Source organism: Gopherus evgoodei, chromosome 1 (genome assembly GCF_007399415.2).
Source record: "Gopherus evgoodei ecotype Sinaloan lineage chromosome 1, rGopEvg1_v1.p, whole genome shotgun sequence".
NCBI lineage: Eukaryota > Metazoa > Chordata > Testudines > Testudinidae > Gopherus > Gopherus evgoodei.
The window spans coordinates 80,374,583-80,394,430 of record NC_044322.1 but is presented as its reverse complement, the minus strand read 5'-3'; the positions used below and the strand labels follow the sequence as shown (position 1 = coordinate 80,394,430).

Here is a 19,848-nt window from a genome sequence, read left to right as displayed (position 1 = left end):
CTGGGACCTGTATGCTGCTATTGCTTGTTATCTTATCTTTCCCAAGTTCTAATTTTTTCTCCTTCTTGCTTGCTGATTCCCAGTAGTCATCCACACTGATGGAATATCAGTGCATGAAAATGAGACCACTTCCTTTCCCATCTGCAAACTCTCATTTTGCTAATACACTTCTAATATGCTCAACCCTGACACTGAAGATCCTCCCTAAAAAGTGAACATTCTTGTTTTTGTTCAGCTTCAAACCTTGGGTTCCCCTCTGGGAAAGGGAAATTCCTCTCTCCCCATTCCCCAGTCCTCTTATAGCAGTGCCCAAAAACATTCAGCCAGAGTTGGTATAGCTTAATCTTATAAGGATGAGACTCGCTCTGTAACCAGCAGGAGTGGTTTCAGCAGGTAGTAATTAGACTAATTTATCTTTTTGAAGAAGAACATTTTGGCCCATTTTTCACATTTATGTATTAAAACATCACAACACGGCTATTAAGAACTAGTCGGTGTAGAGCACTAATGTTGCTTTCACTAGCCTCCATGCCACTTGGTCCTGTGATGCTCTAAGGAGTCTTATCCTTTCAAAGGCAGCATGCCCTTTCCTCTCATTCTGTATCTTTCATGTTCATCCCACATTCCATTGTCTGCCCCCCTTGCTCAGTTCCTGGTACACCCTGTCTTCTGTTGGTCTTGTGATGTTTAGCCCCTTTTTGTCACCTAATTCTATTTTTTTTTCACCCTTGATCCCAGTGTCTCCCTGCTTACTTCTCCCTCCTTTTCCTTCTCTTCCTCTCTTCCAGGGACAGAAGAGGAGCAGCTGCTGTCTAGAGCTGTGGCGATGTAGCCTTCTATCTTTGGGGAGGAGGTGCTGCTGCTGAGAGGAGGAGGATAGTGTTGTATCTCTTTGTGCTCTGTCCCTTCTCCCCCCATACCTGCTTCCTGCCACAGAGCAGCTCTTCCCCTCTCTCCTGCCCCTCACCCTCTGTAACTAGAGGACAGTTTAGCAGAGGAGATGCCTGCAGAGAGTTCACAGCAGCCCAATTGAGCCTCTTCTCCTCGTATCCCCCCCATGAATCAGTCCATGGACCCCTCTAAAATCTGGGAGCCCACAGGCTTCAGAGGCTCTGATATCTTAGCAGCTGTTCAGAGCCTAGCTAATAATTCCAGGGTGGTTTAAGTCTATGTTGGGCTTCGCAGGGTTTTGTAACGTGCACCACATCCCCTCCCTCACTCCACACCCTGTGGGAGATCCCTGTGTTTCATGCATGTATATACTAGAGGGCTGTGGGACTAGTTGCTATTTTGATCTTGAATTCCTGTCTTGTCCCCTCGAAATCAAAACCTCCATGTTATTTTAGTGCTTTGTATATGGTTAAAGTACAAAGGGCTTGTTTGCTTTAGTAGTTTATTATACTTACTCTGTTGTATAAGTTTAAACTATGCACGTACAGAGCTGAGGGCATAATTTGGCTTGCAGAACAATTATTACTGAGGTGATGTGGGAAAGAAAGAATCTAAGCTGAGTTTGCTGGGCTGGTAGTTATTGAAACTAAATAGACTTGATCTGGAGTTAGTGATAGACAATAAACATGAGTCCGAACTGCCTTTAGTTTTACATTGTCACTTTTCTGAGTGAGATCACACTTTTGAATCTCACTTTGATTTAAATATGACAGGGCTATTGAAGAACAGCTTGCAGTAGTATCTGCAAAGGAATGTCCGTTCTTGTTACTCAACAGAAATACTTGCAGCTGGTAACTTTTTGCAGAGGTAGATGAGGAACTGGCTGTTTAACTTCTCATTGCCAGCTTTAACTTGCAATAATTTTTTGTGGATAAAACTCGACTGACGAGAGAACTTGAGAGAGGGAGTGACTTTATATATTTCTGTTGTGTGGGACCATGCATATGGACCTCATTAGGCTGGCAGCCTACTACGCTTGCTAGGGGTGAAAGGATGAATTTGAGATATAGAAATAGACTAGATACAGGCTTCCTTTATAGATTACTGTTGGGTTTTTTTAACACTGAAAATATTGGAGACAGAGTCTTTCAACAAGCATTATTAAGTACTTACCCCAAAACATTCACATTGCATATCTGCAGTTCTGTTGATGGGCTTCTCATGATATCCACAAACTGGAAAGTAATTGTCCTGAAAGTGTTCGAACCTATCTGTGTTCTTGGCACGCTGACTTGGAGCTTGGATGTCAAACAGATTGGGTTGTTTGTTTTATCTTCAGATCACAGCTTTCTCATTAAGACACTCCAATGTGTGGACAGTCACTATAACCACATAGAACTTTTCCTGGCCATCAAGTAATTTACTTAAATATTTGAACTAATATGTCTGGCTGGGGGAGAAAAAATAGTATGGAAGCCTTGAAAATTTGGATTTTAAATGCACACAAGCCTCAAAGTAGGGATAGAAAGTTGCTCTACTACTTTGATGCTTTATTGCGGGTGTAACTATTTGTAGGTGGTCCTTTTTCTAGAAACTCAAATTCCCAGACACGTCTCCCTACAACGATTAACATGTTAGCAATGCTGCTTGCTTTTGAATGACAAACTTCATCTTTTTTCCTGAGGAGACGTGTTCTAAAACTTGCACTTGAGACTACAATGCTTCCTCTTGGTAAGCAAATCTGAGGTTGTCACTAATGCTATTTGCATTAAATAAACATATTACACAGTTCTTCCATTAAAAAAATTGCCAGGTATGCATATAAATGTAAAACATGTTTAATTTCTATGTTAAAGTGTCTGTTACAACAATCTCTGGAAAATGTTGCTTATTCTGCATAAGCAATTTTCATTTCTCTCTGGTGATTACACTTAGCTTTTAAGCTAATCATGACTTTAGAGAGTGTGTGTGTGTGTGTTGCCATATCAGATGAGGCATGCATCTACTGTGCTAGTTTATACAGTGGCCTTTACCTATGTCTTCAGAGGAAGTAAAAATAAATACAGCACAGTGCCCCTGGCCTGGGAAGCAGGGAAAAATCTTTCGTGATCCTTGCAGTGCTCAGATAACTCACTGTGGTATATTTGATTTATCTCTATTTGAGTTTTGAAATTAAGGTGAAAAACAAGCCAAGATATGTTAACATAGTGAACTTTAAATCTAGTCTGTTTAAAAAAACAATGAATGAAAAGTGGCATCAGGTACTCCACCTTTCTGAGTCCCTTGCCAACATATGTGGATTTACAATCAGTGTTATTGCTTTTTAAAAACATTTTCCCCTCCCATACTGCTACATATGAAAGACCCACACCATGGGGAAGAACTTACTAACTATACAGGGAAAATGGTGAAACTGACTACACACAAAGTAAACCAAAATCAAATATTGTGTTATTCTAGGTTGACTATCTCCCTTTAAACACATGTAATAGCAAAGTTATTCCTTATTTAGAAAGCAATGCATGGCTATATATGGAAAGCTTGTCTTGTACCGGTTTGCCCCTTTGAGCTGAAAACGAGATTTGTAGCCAATTCCGTAGGTGGGTGTAAATCATGGTTTCCTCCCTCTCGTAGCACCAATGAGGTTGATGCTGCATCCAACTTCTTCAGGAGTTTTGAGCACCCCAGGCTTCCATTGGCTTTGGTTTTAATTGTTAGCATACACCACCTCTGGAAAATCACTCAGCTGGTGTTCAGGGATCAGAATTCAAGAATCAAAATCTGACTCAGTCCTTTGCTGGCAACACACACGTTGCTCTGTAGCAATGCCTCTGGCTGTTTCAGAGATGATATTCACAGACTGGGGATGCACCCGCATTCAGACCTCATTGGCCTGAGAGTTGTGATATGTAGGGCTGGGAAACAAAAGTTTGAGGATAGGAAAGAGGTTCCTTATATGCACAGAGGCTCCAAAGAGGTCCTTATATGCACAGTCTCTGTGCCTGGTAATAGTCTCTTGTAAAAGAATGCAAATCAGTGCTTGTGCATAGGGGGAAAAGCAAGTAGCCCAGCATAAATAGATGATGTGATTTTAAAGTGGCTTCAGGTTTTTCCCTCCTCATAATATCCGAACTGAATTTGTTTTCTTTCTGTAAATTAAAAGTCTCAGGTGGAGCAGGAGATTCCCTCATGCCTATCTGTCAGAGGCAGGTTAGAATTGGGTAGGCATATAGGTGACCTTCCCTAAAGTAAGAGCGGGGTGGGGGTATCTACACTTTCTTTTGTAACTTTGCAAATGAAAATATCCTTTAGCTAGAAATTGTGCAAAAGTATTATGTGCAATTCTTGCAATCACAAATGCCAATTTTATACATTGGAATCCAGAAAGTGTGATTAGATTGACATTACAATGGTAAAACCTATAAAACCAGGTAGCACTGAACTAAGTTAAAGTACATGTGAAGCCCAAGGAGAAGCTGAGATGAATGTAATTGAAATGGTCCAAATAAGTATTTAAAACCACCTCTAAGGATTGTTGCAATTTCCGAATTTCATATTGGCATTTTATATTTGACAAGGTGACATTGTGTAAGAAATGTATTGTAAAACTCTGCTCTACTGTAGGAAAATGATTGAATGTAAATATTTCAAGATGTGGACCACCATTCAAATGTTCCCATAAATCTTTGCCATTGTTTTAGGGGATAATTCTTCATGCATATTTGAGTTGAATTGATAGATCCAGCCCCTGGAAGGGTAATCTTCTGCTTGTTATTGCTTCACTATAACTTTGAGTGGTAGAGGTGTTTCATGTATTCTCCTCCCACCTATACAATATGATTTTTTTCATTACTAGATGGTAACTACAATCTTGAATGGGACTATATTTTTTAACTTTCAAATTAACATGATGTGTGTTGGCAGTATTGTCTCTTCTTGAAACTAGATTAGGAAATTTATTTGTGTCAAGGTTTGAAAAAACGTAGCACAAATCAATTCTTTCTACTGAACATTTTCTCTCTTCACATTTCTTGCAGGTTTGGTAGGTTTACAGCAGCTGCACTTCAGTCCAAAGTAGAGCAGTGTGAACGTGAAATGAACCGTCTGAAAAAAGCACTGGAAAGAAGTGACAAGTACATAGAAGAACTGGAGGGTCAGCTTACGCAACTGAAAGGATCAAGCGGAGAAACCCAAAATGTGAGTACTGTTAGTGAGAGAGCGCTTTTCACAGATAATACAGAAAGTGAAAGCAGTGAAGAAGACATTGCATCATTGAAAAGCCAAGTAGAAAGACTAGAGAAAAAGACTTTAACTACCAGCCAAAGTCCTGACAGTCCTGAGCAATTGTCAGGTAATGGACTCTTAGATGGTGATGGTGCTTGCTCAAACCCTGCTAGTCAAGACAGTCCAAATGGGCCAGTCACGCGCAATCGTCCGACAAACAAAGAACTATTTTCAGGGTGTCAGGAAGTTCTCCTGAATATAGCTGCTACAAATATGGATGCCTGTTTAGAACCACAGTGGGATAAAGGTGAGGATTGTGCACCATATAAAGATGAAGAACTTTATGAGCTTCCAGCACCATGTACACCTTCTTTGTCTCTCAGTTGTCTCCAGTTGAACACCCCTGATATCAAAGAGAATCCTCTCGTAAAACAAGAGAGTATGGGGAAGCCATCTGCCTTTCTAAGGAAACTGGAGTTTGATGATTTTTGTGACACTTCAGATGATTGCAACAAAGATTCTCCAGAACATAGTGCAAGCCCCTGCAACAGCCAGAAGAAGGTGACTTGTTTTACTTCAGCAAAGCCAGTGTTTTGGAATAGCTGCTCAACAAACTATGCTGAAAACTTAGATTTTGAAGGTTCAGAGCAAAATGCAATTACTAGTCATTCAGGAGAGCCATTGGCAAAGTCCAGCGATAAGCATGAACTTCTTTTATCTAAAAGATTACATACTATCCGCTCTTCAGAAATGAACCGCACAAGAACGTCCAGTGAAGCATCCATGGATGCCGCTTACCTTGACAAAATTTCTGAGCTGGACTCCATGATGTCAGAATCTGACAATAGCAAGAGTCCTTACTACAACTTTAAGTCCTCTGAGCTTGAGAATCCTTCAAAGTCAACACAGTGTTCTGAACTCCTTAATGAATCAGATAAGAAGCTGGAAGAAAGGAACAAACAAAACAATGTAAAATGTCCTGAATTAAGTGAGCAATTGGTAGATTGGAAACCTACTACATTTTCAATCCTCTCTCCATCTGGACTAGACATAAATGAACACTTCCCATTGTTTTCAGGCCAAAATTCAGAAACTAGTGAAATCAAACCTCAGAACTATTTATTTCAAAGAGAGTTTTCCCAAAGTTTTCTTTTCAGTAACTCGCAAAGGCTATTTGAAGAACAAAAGTTGGGTTCCTCTATTTTTAAAGTGTCATCTGAGATTCATAATCTTCACAACCAGCTTCAGTCTCCTTGGGCTTCTTCCTTTATTCCTGAAAAGAAACATAAGAGTGTCAATCAGTCAACCAAAAGAAAAATTCAAAGCAGCCTTTCTAGTGCTAGTCCCTCAAAAACTACTAAAAACTAACTCTTATTAAATTGAAGTTAGTAGTCTTAGTGCCAACATGGGAACATTTAAAAATCCCCAAGTGAACTTGATTTCTGGTGAGTTCCATGTGACCTGATTCTGTCCCTTTTGACCAAGTGAAAGCAGAATATTCTCTCAGCACCCCAAATTGCTTCACTTAGAGAAGAATCATTCAGAGCTTTCTTCTTTGATAGGTTTTGTTTTGTAAATTTTTTTTTTTTAATTGTCAGGTTATGTGAAGTTCTCTTTGAGCAGCAGTTACGTCCTCCTTGAATATGACCAATTTTAAATGTTCTTGTTAAACCAGCCTTTTATATGGGAAAGGACTTGCTTTTAAAAGTTTAATTTCCTATGCTACACGGTAATGGTAATTGTAACGCTGCTACTGGTAATAATTGTTCACTTGCCATAAAACACTGTAAATTGTTGTTATAAAACTTTACTTCCAGAGGAAACTGCTACTGCTGCTTAGACCTATTTGCATGGCACTATTGTATAGTGAAACTATAGTTTAAAGTGTGTATATAATGTAGCAGCCTCTCTCTTGTTTCAGTGTTTCAGCATTTCAGTTAGAAAACCTCTCTTCCTTAAGACTGAAAACATGGCCCTTTTTTTTTTAAGTTAAGCACAATTTTTAATTTAGTTTCCACAAAGCATTGTTATTCAGAACATGTTCAGTACGCCTGTGTAGACCATAAAAATGGGTTTGTATGCTAATGACTTGTTTACCTAATGTGCACTGAACATTTTACATTAATACTGTACTGTTTTACATTAATACTGCATGCTTTTCTATGTGAATTGAATAAAGGATGTCATCAGCACTATAATCTTTGATGTTGCCTCAGATATTGGACTAGCACAGGAAGAATTGGAAAAGTTTCCTTTTTTTATAATTTTGAAAACTGTGTATAAAACTTGGGTTACAATTTTTGAATAAATTCATATCTTCCCCCTCCCTGTTGGAGGCATTGCCATTCTGGTGTCAGCGTCAGTGCAGTTGGTGGAAATCGGTTTCAGCCTTTCTGGAGAGTACTGAATAGGTCAACATAATCTGATGATCTGCTACAGAAAGGAGACCAATTAAGCAGCAAAGCAAGATTGGTCTCTTTGCATTACCATATACTTTATTGTGTTTAAAATTTAAATATGCTTTTTATCTTAGACATGGAATTGTCATTCTAAATGGACCCCAGGATGGCATTTCTTACAAATGGGCAGATCATGTCTATCGATGGATCGAGGACAAGAAATCCATAAACTGTCTTTAGCCCACCTGATTAGAGGGATATACAGCTGGAAACTCTTTGGACTAACGCTATAATAAGAATATTGTAGTTCTGTCAACAGTTGGACCTAGAATATATTTTGCATTTTCTATGAATATGTTCAGCAACAAATGTGGCTTTACTTATGTACAAATATCTGTTCCAAAATGGTCACCAATGCCACAAACACAATATCTCAGCCGCAGCTACAAGCCCCAGTACCAGACATCAGCCTATTCCATAGCACCTCTGACTGTAGCTGATGCTGGGTCAATCCTCCAAGAAAAGGAATGTTTTCAATGTACAGTCTTAATTTATACAGTTCAAAAATTAAGGGGCCATCCTGTTCTGGACACTAATTCTGGCTGGCTGTCCCTAGTTAATTATGTAAATCACAGGATTACTTTGTGTTAGCGCTTTTTTCAGAGACAATGTTTACCTTCTATTTAAAATATCATTGCACTGTTTGTAAATCATGCAAGCACATATGCAATTGCCAAATGCTGGGGTTAATTTTTATTTTGATTCTTTGTAGTTGTATGACCAAGCGCTTGGGTCTTTGAAATGTAGATTTTTGCACTTCATAATCCATTCAGTTTGTTTTACACGATGTCATTTTAATTTTCGTTGATAGAGTTAAGTAACAACATGAATGGTTGCTGGTGTCTTCTCTAAATTCAAGTCAGAATACATGAAAATATTTATTGTGTGGGTAATCCTGGTGATTTGATTTTTAAGCAGCATTTTTGATAGACATTGTTTAGTTTTAGTCATGCAAATGGAAGAGACGTTAAGAACTAAAAAAAGTGGTAAGTGGGCAAAGGTTTAAACTTGTATCCCTTTCTGTCTTGTCCACCTCAGCCCCTTAATACTCTGCAAACTGAAGTACGTGCTTCACTTTTATGCACTTAGTAGTCCTAGGGTATGTCTGCACTGCAATTAAACTCTCACTGCTGGCCCCTGTTTAACTGTGATGTAGACATTTGGACTCACGCTGGAGCCTGGGCTCAGCTTGTCTCTCTTAACAACAGAGGTTGGTCCAATGAAAGATATTACTTCACCTTGTCTCTGTAAAACACCTAACACACTTAAGGGTGCTATGTCAATAAATAGTAATATATAAGCAACTCCTTTTTTATTTAAAGTTTACAGAAAGGATTGGTGACATGTACAGCCTATACATTAAATCACATCCAGTGAAACAACTTTTTTTTACACAATTGAAAATGACATAAAATGTGTTAATTGTTTATAAGTTTTGTATTCTTCAGGCTTTTTACTGCTCCTCTCATCCAATCTTTGGCTATATTTAATTTTTCACAAATGTATTTAAATACAAGTGTTAATCTTTGTTAAACTGTTCTTACATACAGTTAAGTAAGAACATGTAGTCTCTCTCTCTCTCACAAGATCTGACAAAAATTAAACTGTTGTGGGCTTTGATCTAACAAGAAATAGACAGCTGGCCTGCAGCTTACTAAGAAAATATTCTTAAGTTCTACAAAGTTTTTTTTCTAAGTCAGGCTAGGTCCTGCTGAAACAAACACTGTTAAAATCTTTAATTCTGCTGTGTACAGTAGCGGTCAGTAAATAGGCAGTTACAAGTTAACTTACTATGTGGGTTAGTTTATTGCACAAGATATGTAATTTCCAAATTTTCAGTGGCAGTGAGGGAGATATCACTGTTCCCTTTTCCTCTTTTGGTGTACAGACCATACATGGCAATATGGTCTTCAGAGAAGAGGTGTCCAGAGAGCATCATTAGCACCAATCCTTTCTCTAGTCAACATAAGGAGAGACCTAATTCCTTTCTCTTTGTTTAAAAGTGAATGCCACCTGTATTCTAAAGGAACCTGGCTTTACTGCTACTCATCACCAAATCAAAGCTGTTCATTGACTCCTGCAGTTAACTATGTTCCTGCTACTGGGGGAAGCACTCTCCAACATTTTTTTTCATTTTTTTTGTTTTGTTGAATGTTGTAAGTGTTTGGCTTATAAAATAAGATTATTTTTAAAAGAATTTGTACCAGACAAAGTAGTAGATTGAAAGATGTGTTGGCTAGGGGTTAGAGTTGCCTAACTGGCTTCTTAACATTAGGATGAAAAGTGCAGCCCTCAAATGTCTGCTATGTTCCAGAAGCACTTTAGAACACCTGCACAGATGATCTTAGTGAAGCCTTGGAGGGTGTGGTGTGTTAGAAACTTGGTGACCTAAGCTACTCATGTAGGTCTGTGACTTCAATGTAAAAAAAAACAAACAGCTTTGCGAGCAAGGTTCCAACTCTCTCCTTCTCTTTGCGTACATACTACTATAGGCCTGTGCAAAAGAGAGTACACCAATATGCAGTACAAGTGATGTAATTCAAACAGTTGGTTTAATAAATTTTAGTTTTCCCTTTGCTGTTGTGGTGGTTGTATCATTTTTCACTTGAATACATTTTACAGACAGCTCTTCAGATGAAGAGGTTTAGTGATGGAAGGGAGGGAAGAAAGAGAGCTAGGAAAGACCTGTGTGTGAGAGAGGGTTGACTAGGATGGAAAAGGGAGGAAGGGGGGAAGAGAGTTGCTGGAAGGGAGCAACCCCAGAGAAGCAAATCAAGTTTGAGAATTATTTTCAGGATTCTGGTATCTCCTACTTTAACAAGTTGCTTTCAATGCTGTGTGCCTGCTGTCTAGCAAATACCAGAATGCTTAGGGAGAGCAGCAGATTTTATATATATATAAAAATAGGACAAGCAAATGTCAATTCTAACAACTTCCTATTAGCTTATGGGGAGGGCAGTGTTTCCCTTTTTTTGCATAACAGCTGGGCTAGAATGAAGAGAGAGGAGTCTGGTTCACTTTTATTTCTAGTCAGTTTCATTTTTACACATATCTTAGTGCCTCAGTCTGGGTTACAGCCCCTCAAGAAATGAGTTTAGTTTTTTTTTAATTCCCTAAGAACTGCAAGCCCAAAAGCTTTGGTAATATTTTCTAATGAGCTTAAATTGTGTAAAAGCATAATTTTAAATAAGCCCTTTTAACTGTGTCCCCAAAATTACAGAGCTGTTCCTTTTGAAAGAACTAACATGGATCAAGGGTGAGTGGAAGTAGGGCCATATCTCTGTTTTTTTTTTATTCCCTCCTTTCCTTGTGTACTATCTCTGGTACTTAGTTTCCCCCTTCAAAACAGGACCTTTATACAGAAGGAAGAAAATATCCATTTGTACATGCGGTAGGCTTTCTCTGCTTAGTGTATTCTCCCCCAGTTATGTAAAGCTGGGCTAGTGTAGCCTTGGGCTAGTCTGGAGTAGATTCTTTCATCAGCTGTCAGGCAAATAGGAAGGAGTTCCTTTCTTCTCCATCCCCATCCCCAAATCAACAATGTCACTAAAGCTGGCCCAGCTGTCTACACCTTATAGTCCCGCCATGTCTAGGTTAGGGATGAAAGTTACACTCTTCACCTCTTGTATTTACAGCAAACTTCCCTCAGTGTGGTGCTTTCACTGACTCAATGCGACCTCAGTTCTTTCTCCTCTGGTCCCCATCCCTTCCCCCCCTCATGAGCAGCACAGAAACCTTTTTTTTTTTTTAAACTGCTAACAAAACCTGGTGATTAAGACACGAAACTAACAAAGAGTTTTTCTTCCACCTTAACCTTGCACACAAACCTTTAACAAATTAATTAATCCTAATGAATTAACACTTCATTTATTTAAACGCGCTCCAGTTCATGAATTAAATTTTCATGCAGTGATTAAAGGCTGTTAAAATATGCATGATTTCGTTAAAATTTTATAATAAATCAGGGCAATGTGTTACATGACAAGGCAACTATTTCCCAGCCCTCGGAACGGCTTTGATTTGTGCAGAGACTGGGAGGCGAGCGCATCGCTCTGTATTTTGGCAATTGAACAGATTTCAGAGCGCCTTTAGATTTAACTTCTGATCGACCTTCTTCCCCTCTACAAGCCCCTCTCTGAGTTGTTTCTTATGTAAGGAAGCAAGTAGCTACGGGATAGACACGGCAGGGATGTTGTAAGGGAGCGCAGTCTAAGGGAGATGAAGCAGAGAGTGTTCAATTGTCTGTTTGTACTTTATATATATATATATATATATATATATATATATAATCAGCAATACTTTTACCGATGGTGCTTAAATGATGCTGAAGTGTAATGTGATCTGGAGACTTTTATGCTGCAGGCCCTTCACGGTGTGCCTTTTAATTAGCGTATATCACTTAAAAATAGTAACCAGAAACTACCAGACAGAGCTAGAACGGCAGTATTTTCTACTGGACCCAGAACTAGCTCCTCCAGCCCCGTTGTTCTCCCGAAAAGGGACATTCTGAATTACCTTGGGACCTAACTCATAATCAAGAGTTTCAATTTTTAATATGACAACATTCTACACTTTGGCTGCAAAAGCAATTATTGCAGCTTGTACAGCAGTAATTAGCAGGTCTTTGCTGATGTAAGGAAAGTCCTCATTAGGACATGGAAATACTTTTTGTGCATTCACCCATAGGGCTTTTTTTTTTCCAAGGTAGGTTAGTTTAATCATCTAAAGGGAGAATAGCTTTTATACTAAATGGGACATTGACTTTCAGTAAATCTTACCAAATAACACAGGTACCCTGGGCTTGCTTTCAGTGCTACCACCAACACGCAGAGAAATTTTAAGGTAGAGCAAATAAAAAGTCAATCTAATTCTTGAAGTAAAACTGCACCAGAGATTAATGCAGGATCTTCTATAAACCCCTAAATGACTTTTTCTTTAAAGTCGGAATATATAGCAAAGTATGAGGAGACGTTAGAGCTTAATATCCCAAGCTTTAGTATATTCATCTTTTGGGAATCCTAAAAAGGGAAATCAAATTCAATGGGTTACAGTAATTAATTTATACATCGTTTTACTGTGGGAATAGGGGAGTTACTTTATTAGCTCTCGGGATAGGCAGTGCAGTCAATTAAGGAAATCTGCCTATTTCTTACATTTGAAACAGGAGAAAAGTACCGGAGACAAGTAAATGCATAGATAGGTAGATAGGTAGATATGCGTCCCTTTATCGAGTATGTTTGCCCATAAAAGTGGAGCTATAGCATGGTCATATCTCCAGTGAACTCATGCTCGGAGCTTGCAAGTTTATTACCATCAGTATTCATGAGAATGGAAGTACCCACTAGGAATAGGAATAACAGCGAATATTAAAATAAAATAAAATATATTGCCAGGCCCGTGAGATGTCCATACCTCTGCGATCTGAAAGAGAGAGAGAGACTGACTTTCTGTGTGGATAGGTATGTGTATTTGCAGGTGTAGCCTGGGGCTGTGTTGGTGACTGTCACCGAAACTGGAAAACGAAGAAGAGAAAGAGCTGCACTGAGGGCAGAGCAACAACTCAACCTAGATGTATTTGCTCACAAAGCCAGCAGAGAGAGGAGTGAAATCTGAAGTGCACAACACCACAATCGGCTGGATCCTGCGCCCATTGAAAAAAAGAGTAGTTTTGACACTTATCTTAGTGGAAGCAGGATCGGGCTCATTTTAGGCTTTCTCTTTTAAAAAGTATCTGAGGGACTGAAAGAAGATTGTGGTTTAAAACCATCCCTTTGAAACGTTCTCTCTTCCTCCCCTGCCTACACTCCCATCCCACTATTCACAAAAGTGCCCAAAGTACTATGAATGAGGCTTGGTTTATCTTTTGATTCAGCCATTTGTTTTATTATTATACCCGAGGAGCCCCGGAGACTCAAATAATTTTTGAGACTAAAACAAATGTGAAAGTCTCGCCTCTCTCTACCTTCCACTCCTGCTCTTGGCCTCTGTTAGGAAGAGATCAGAGAAGAAAGAGTTGATTGAGTCTTAAACTTTGAAACTAAGTTCAATGTCTGAAGACTCCAACATAATAAAAAGAAGAGCAGGACAAAAGCTGGCCACCACAGAACATTATCCAAACTCCTGTTACCGAATGTACATTAGCATGGCAGGGTCAGAGGATAAGCCCTAAATTCAATTGCCTTTTGCAGATTCTGAAACTGTCAAACTTGAGTGAATGGGGCATGAGGCAGCATGGGGTCCCGAATCAATGGGGAACTGTCCAGCACAAAAAAGCTCCTGAAAAACATGTCAGGTACCTTCGATCATAACACACTCCCCACCTACTGCATGGGAATTTTGCACAAAAATTATGCCCAAGACTGTTTGTAACAAAAGAGTGCACGATAACTAGCCTGCAATGCATCTACAGCCAGGTAGAAGCTGTACTTCCACTGGTGCTTGCCAATCTGAGTAAACCAACAGGCATTATGCTGACATACTTCCCAGACATACTGTCCATTTCCCCCGTTCCTGCGCTAGGTTGTTAGCGCTCCAGCAAGACCTGGAACAGAAAGAACAGAAACCATTGGCTTCGAACAGATGTTACGTGTGCTGGTAGAAACAGTAGTTCCTAAGCCAGTCCTAACATTAAAACTCTTAATAATATTCCTCTGAGGCTAAATCAGTGAGATGAAGTTGCAGGAAGAAAGAGTCAAGGCTGAGCTTTTCGAAGTAAAGGGAAATAAATGGACCAAAAGGAACATGAGCTGCTGGTCCACCTGGTAAACTTCAAAGCAAAAGCTGGCCCAAATCAACGTCTCCTGTATGCCTTTTCTCCCAGGGCAGATATGCCCAAGGCTATATTCTCTACTTTTAACTGTGAATAAATGTATTGGTTTGTGGCAACCCAAGCTGGCCTGTCTACAATGCAGGAGCTATCTAGAAGTGTTGCAATCACTACTATATGAGTATTTCCCAACCAGCCAAAACCGAAGGATGATATTATTAATGACACTAGAGGCCTTTTGAATAATGGTTGAAAGCTCACGAAAGGCTGCTGTAGAAGTAAGAAGTTAAGGGTTTACAATCAGGAGCCCAGAATCCGTGGTGTGATGAGCAACCTCAGAATTGGTAGCCAAAGAGAAAAGAGAGAGAAGAGTACGTGGCTCTGGCTCACGTACAGATTTCATTATTTTTAGCGGACTCTCTCCTGGTATGCAAGTTCCTAACGGCCACCACCACCTTCCTCTAGGCACAGGTTCTCTCCTTTCTCTCGCGCGCCCTTAAAAAAGCCACTGTAGTTGATGAGTATAAGAAATAGAACTACTAAAAAGGTGTGGGCCAACCATATCTAGCTCTGTTTGTCACTAATGAGCTATCTGGAGAACATGCTATATGATATCTTGGCTTGCGAGAAGGGGAAAAAGAAAGCCTGTGGAATAATCCACAGACAATCTCCTCCTTTTATCATCACTTGAACAATCTAGCGTTCCCTCTACCGATGTACACTGGTGAGTGTACTTGGCCAGCATTCTGGCTAACCAAATAAATTTGTCCAGCTCTTGAGTGTCTCCATCTTCAGCGTCAGGTGAGAAGCCCATTATTTTTGTGTGGCTGATTGGTTTACAGTTATATCTATTCTATTAGCAAAGGAATGCGGGTTGGTTTGCATCAGGCTCCAACAGGCATTTTCCATCCGCGTCTCACTTCAAAACAATGTATCAAATGCACCCTTTCCCCATTTGCTGATCTTCAGTTTACAAAACAAGGCAGCTCAAAAAGCTAGGGTAAATCATGAATTGTTAATAAAAGCATGTTACTTATTATATTGTTCCTCTTAAACAATGATTTCGATACAGGTTTTCCCCCCTAAAACCAGAATTGCCAGTTTCTAATTCATCCCCCCTCCTAGATAAAGTTGCATTCAGCAGTCCCTGGAGACACAATAATGGATGGAGACCGGCTTTCTCTCGTACAAGTAATTGAACATCTTTCTTTCTTTCTTCTCAGGCTGGATGAGAAACTGGAGAAAGACGTATGATGACAAATGTGGACTTTACTTGGGATTTTAATATGTTCTCTGTCTCTGTGTGTGTTTGAGAGGGGTATATGTATATGCATAGTATACGAATATGTGTATATGTACATAGACGAATCTCAGAGCATGAGAGATACAGCTATCCCGGCACTCTATAAGGCTGACACATGGCAGATCGGTTATCAGATCACTGCATCAAACAAACACCCCGGCTGCTTTTTTCCTGGTGCCTGTCTTTATCACTGCTGGAGCAGACGTGATAACATCTGGGCTATCACCCAGGGTTATCATTAGAGTGCCCCAACGGACTGGCATCACCTGTGTTGTTCCCTTCGGATTCAAATTAATCCCAGTTGTTGATCATAAACGTGAGAGACAATTTTACAGGTTGGTTAATTAAAGAGTTTGGCTGCCACCAGTTTTAACTACATATAGTTAACTTAAGAATTCCACTCTAGAAAAGATCGGGCCATAACCCAAAATATTAGTCATCAATATATTTGCGAATCATTATTCTATTCTTTTCCCCTAACCGTTTCATTTAAATGCAACAATAAAACTGGGGAGAAACACAGACAAAAAAGAATTCCAACAAGGTTACTTTCCAGCCTCTTCCTCCTTCTCCTTTCTGCAATAATATCTATGAAGGCGATTCAGACTAGTTTCCCTGTGTTCTCTCTTCATAAAAAGAACCAAACTACCCGTAGTTTTAAAAATAAAAAGGCTTTGTGATTATTGTATGCTTCAAGTCATGCTGGAGTGAGACGTGGGTTTTCACACGATTAAAGAAGAGAGATTTTACAGGCTGCAAAAAAGGAAATGCACAATTTCATTTCAACAGTGTTTCCCATGTAGAAAGCACATGCTCCTTGTGAGCTAAGTGGCTGTCACTAGCAGTGCCTGACACAATAATGTTTGCAACAAAACTAGATGGGGGAGAAATGAAATTATATGGAAATCAATAGACCCTGACTGCTTCAAACCACTGTCTGTCGCAATGATTATTCTCAAGGAGCTTATTTAGAATTCTTAAAAGTAACAGGCTTACGCTGGAAAACTGTCACTTTCTGGGTTGAGAGTCTCTCTGAAGGACTACACAGGAGCACAGGAAATTAACATCTCTTTGGCTAGAATCCAGTTATTATTTTAAATAATGATAATGTAATTATGTATATGTAATTAGACACCATGTATAAACCAGGTATAAAATCAGATCTGTACATTACAGGTACCAGCACCTAAGCATGCACAAAGTCAGAGATAGCTATAGAGACATGCACGCTGCATTGTATTGCATGTAAGATCTGGGCATGTATACATGTACGTATATTATACGCAGATGGACATGCAGGCACATAATACATAGATGCGCACGTTGGTGTCTCTGTGTCCGATTAGAAAGGCGAGCAATGCGCATGTGTTGCAGCTACAGGTGTAACACCTGCACTGTCCTTTCTGGTGGTCATTATAAGAGCAGCTCTCAAACTCCGGCACCGGCTAGACGTGCAAACGCGCAAGGAGATGCAACAAGGAGCGGGGAGGGAGAGAGCGGGAGGCGGGGAGGAGGAGGCAGGGGGAGACAGCTGATGTCTATCAAAGCCGGAGCGCCAAGCTCTCGCGAGAGTCTGCGGATCCGTAGCCACGAGATGTGGGGCTCAGGTGTAAGCAGAGCGCATCTCAGCCCAGCGCTAGGATAGAGCAGACAGATAAGTGAGACCGAGAGGGCTGGAGGGAGTCTCACTGTGCGGTCAAAGGGAGCGCCAAGAAACAGCGGCACCAGCAGTGGGATCTGCCGCTGCACCCTCATCCCGGGGAGCGCCCGGAGAGCACTTTTCCCCTTACTTCAGGAGTGTTTGTGGATTTACATGCCAAGCCTTCAAGATGATGTCCATGAACAGCAAACAGCCGCATTTTGCCATGCATCCCACCCTACCTGAACACAAGTACCCCTCGCTGCACTCCAGCTCGGAAGCAATAAGAAGAGCCTGTCTACCAACTCCACCGGTAAGGGGCAAGCCGCTGCATCTCTCTCTCTCTCTCTCTCTCTCTCTCTCTCTCTCTCCCCCCTGTATACTGCATGTATGTGCATTAATAAAAAAAACCGCTGCGAGGCACATTTTGATAAGCGGCGCTTAATGTTTTTTTCATGTCCTCCTCTGCAATCATCTGAGCGCCTGTGATCTTTTTTGAAAGCGGTGTTCGCACGAGTCTCCGACTTCCTCCACTTTCGGTATTAATTTTTATGACTCGGCCTCTGAAAGGAATGTTCTTTATGCGCGCTGGTGTTTGACACAATTCCCCAGCTGAGAGTTACATATCCATTTCTTCTTCTCCTTTCTTTTCTTTTCCTTTGCCCACCCCCTTTCACTTTCCCCCGCTTTCTGGTTCCCTCCTCTCCCCGCTCCCTCCTTTGCTGCTCTCCTCCACTCCTTGCCCTGCTTCCTCCTCTCTTTATTTTCTCTTCCACTTCCTGCTCTCTCCCTTTTATTCGCCCCTCTCTTGGCTCTCCCATTCCCTCACTTCCCCTCTCCTTGGGCTCTCCTCTGATTCTTTCTTCTCCCCCCCCCCGCTTGCTCCCCCCTTTCTGTTCCTTCCTGCCCCGTCTCCCTCACTATATTCCCCCATCTGCCCCTGCTTTCCCCACCCCCACTTTACTGTCTTCTCTCTGCCCCAATTCGCCTCCCCTCTCTCCTCGGCGTTTGCCCTTTTATTACCCCGCTCCCGCGTCTCTCTCTCACCCCTTTCTGCCCCCCTATGCTCCCCCCTTTTGTGTCGATTGCAGTTGCAGAGCAATATCTTCGCCAGCCTAGATGAGACCCTGCTGGCCCGGGCCGAGGCTCTGGCGGCCGTCGACATCGCCGTGTCCCAGGGCAAGAGCCACCCCTTCAAGCCAGACGCCACCTACCACACCATGAACAGCGTGCCGTGCACCTCCACCTCCACCGTGCCGCTGGCGCACCACCACCACCACCACCATCACCACCAGGCGCTGGAGCCCGGGGACCTGCTGGACCACATCACCTCCCCGTCGCTGGCGCTCATGGCCGGCGGCGGGGGGCACGAAGGGGCCGGCGGGGGCGGAGGCGGCGGCGGCGGCGGAGGAGGAGGGGGAGGCGGCGGAGGCGGCGGCGGCGGGGGTGGCTTGATCTCCACCTCGGCCCATCCCCACTCGCACATGCACGGCCTGGGCCACCTGTCGCACCCGGCCGCCATGAACATGCCCTCGGGCCTGCCCCACCCGGGGCTGGTGGCCGCTCACCACGGCGCGGCGGGGCAGGTGGCCTCGGCGGTGGTGGGGGCGGCCGGCCTGGCCTCCATCTGCGACTCGGACACGGACCCCCGGGAGCTGGAGGCCTTCGCCGAGCGCTTCAAGCAGCGGCGGATCAAGCTGGGCGTGACCCAGGCCGACGTGGGCTCGGCCCTGGCCAACCTGAAGATCCCCGGCGTGGGCTCGCTGAGCCAGAGCACCATCTGCCGCTTCGAGTCGCTCACCCTGTCCCACAACAACATGATCGCGCTCAAGCCCATCCTGCAGGCCTGGCTGGAGGAGGCCGAGGGCGCCCAGCGCGAGAAAATGAACAAGCCCGAGCTCTTCAACGGGGGCGAGAAGAAGCGCAAGCGGACTTCCATCGCCGCCCCGGAGAAGCGCTCCCTGGAGGCGTACTTCGCCGTGCAGCCCCGGCCCTCCTCCGAGAAGATCGCCGCCATCGCCGAGAAATTGGACCTGAAAAAGAATGTGGTGCGGGTTTGGTTTTGCAACCAGAGACAGAAGCAGAAAAGGATGAAATTTTCCGCCACCTACTAAACAAGCCAACAAAACCAACGCGCCAAGTTTCCGTCCCCTGGAGTGCGGGCGAAGGGAGGGGACCGAGGGGGGGGTCTCTTGGGGGGCTGGAAGTGAAGGGAGGGAGATGGGGGGGTGCGAGTGGGAGGGCAGATTGTGGAAAGGGCGAGGGGGCTGGAGGAGCCAGTGGACTTCTTGCTTGATCAGAGACACTCTCAAAATCTCCTGGGGACCAAGGAACAATGTAGGGGAGAGAAAACAATTTATAAAGGAAAAGAAACGAGAACAACCAGAAGAAGAGCAAAAGTAAATGCTCTAGGAATCCATGGGGGGGCACTTCTGCAGGCTAATCGCCCCCTTTACAGGAAGAGAGAGCGAGAACAATTCAATCGTAAACACACAGAGACACACACAAAACTTACAAATAAATACATTAAAAAACCCTGAGTCACCAATTTTAAAAGGAAAAAAAC

The 19,848-nt window shown here is 42.3% G+C and overlaps 2 protein-coding genes across 4 annotated transcripts in view; both read left to right on the top strand.

Moving 5' to 3' along the window:
* The window catches only part of OBI1 (ORC ubiquitin ligase 1), a 29,746-nt gene extending 22,024 nt beyond the window's left edge, over positions 1 to 7,722 (top strand). The window contains exons 6-7 of one of the 2 annotated variants that reach the window (XR_004000968.1): positions 4,929 to 6,560; positions 7,649 to 7,682. Coding sequence is in view for 1 of the 2 variants with exons in the window: in XM_030567080.1 (XP_030422940.1) it covers positions 4,929 to 6,483 (1,555 nt within the window). In the remaining variant the exon portion in view is untranslated. Of the gene's footprint in view, positions 1 to 4,928 lie in introns of both variants that reach the window. The other variant, XM_030567080.1, reaches the window with a different exon arrangement.
* Positions 7,723 to 17,373: 9,651 nt separating this feature from the next.
* On the top strand, positions 17,374 to 19,396 carry POU4F1 (POU class 4 homeobox 1). Of its 2 annotated transcripts, XM_030551489.1 has the most exons (3): positions 17,374 to 17,595; positions 18,374 to 18,638; positions 18,714 to 19,396. In XM_030551489.1, exons 1-3 carry the CDS (start codon positions 17,473 to 17,475, stop codon positions 19,394 to 19,396), a joined length of 1,071 nt encoding a protein of 356 aa, XP_030407349.1. In that variant the 5' UTR covers positions 17,374 to 17,472. The 2 variants fall into 2 exon arrangements, with proteins under 2 accessions (XP_030407349.1, XP_030407341.1); XM_030551481.1 differs by having other exon boundaries at positions 18,374 to 19,396.
* Positions 19,397 to 19,848: the final 452 nt, after the last annotated feature.

Bases quoted from the DNA above. Each gene is read 5' to 3' on its own strand.
- POU4F1 (XM_030551481.1), top strand. From the start codon at position 17,473: ATGATGTCCATGAACAGCAAACAGCCGCATTTTGCCATGCATCCCACC. The intron at 17,596-18,373 runs GTAAGGGGCAAG...TGTCGATTGCAG, and splicing joins CCTGTCTACCAACTCCACCG to TTGCAGAGCAATATCTTCGC.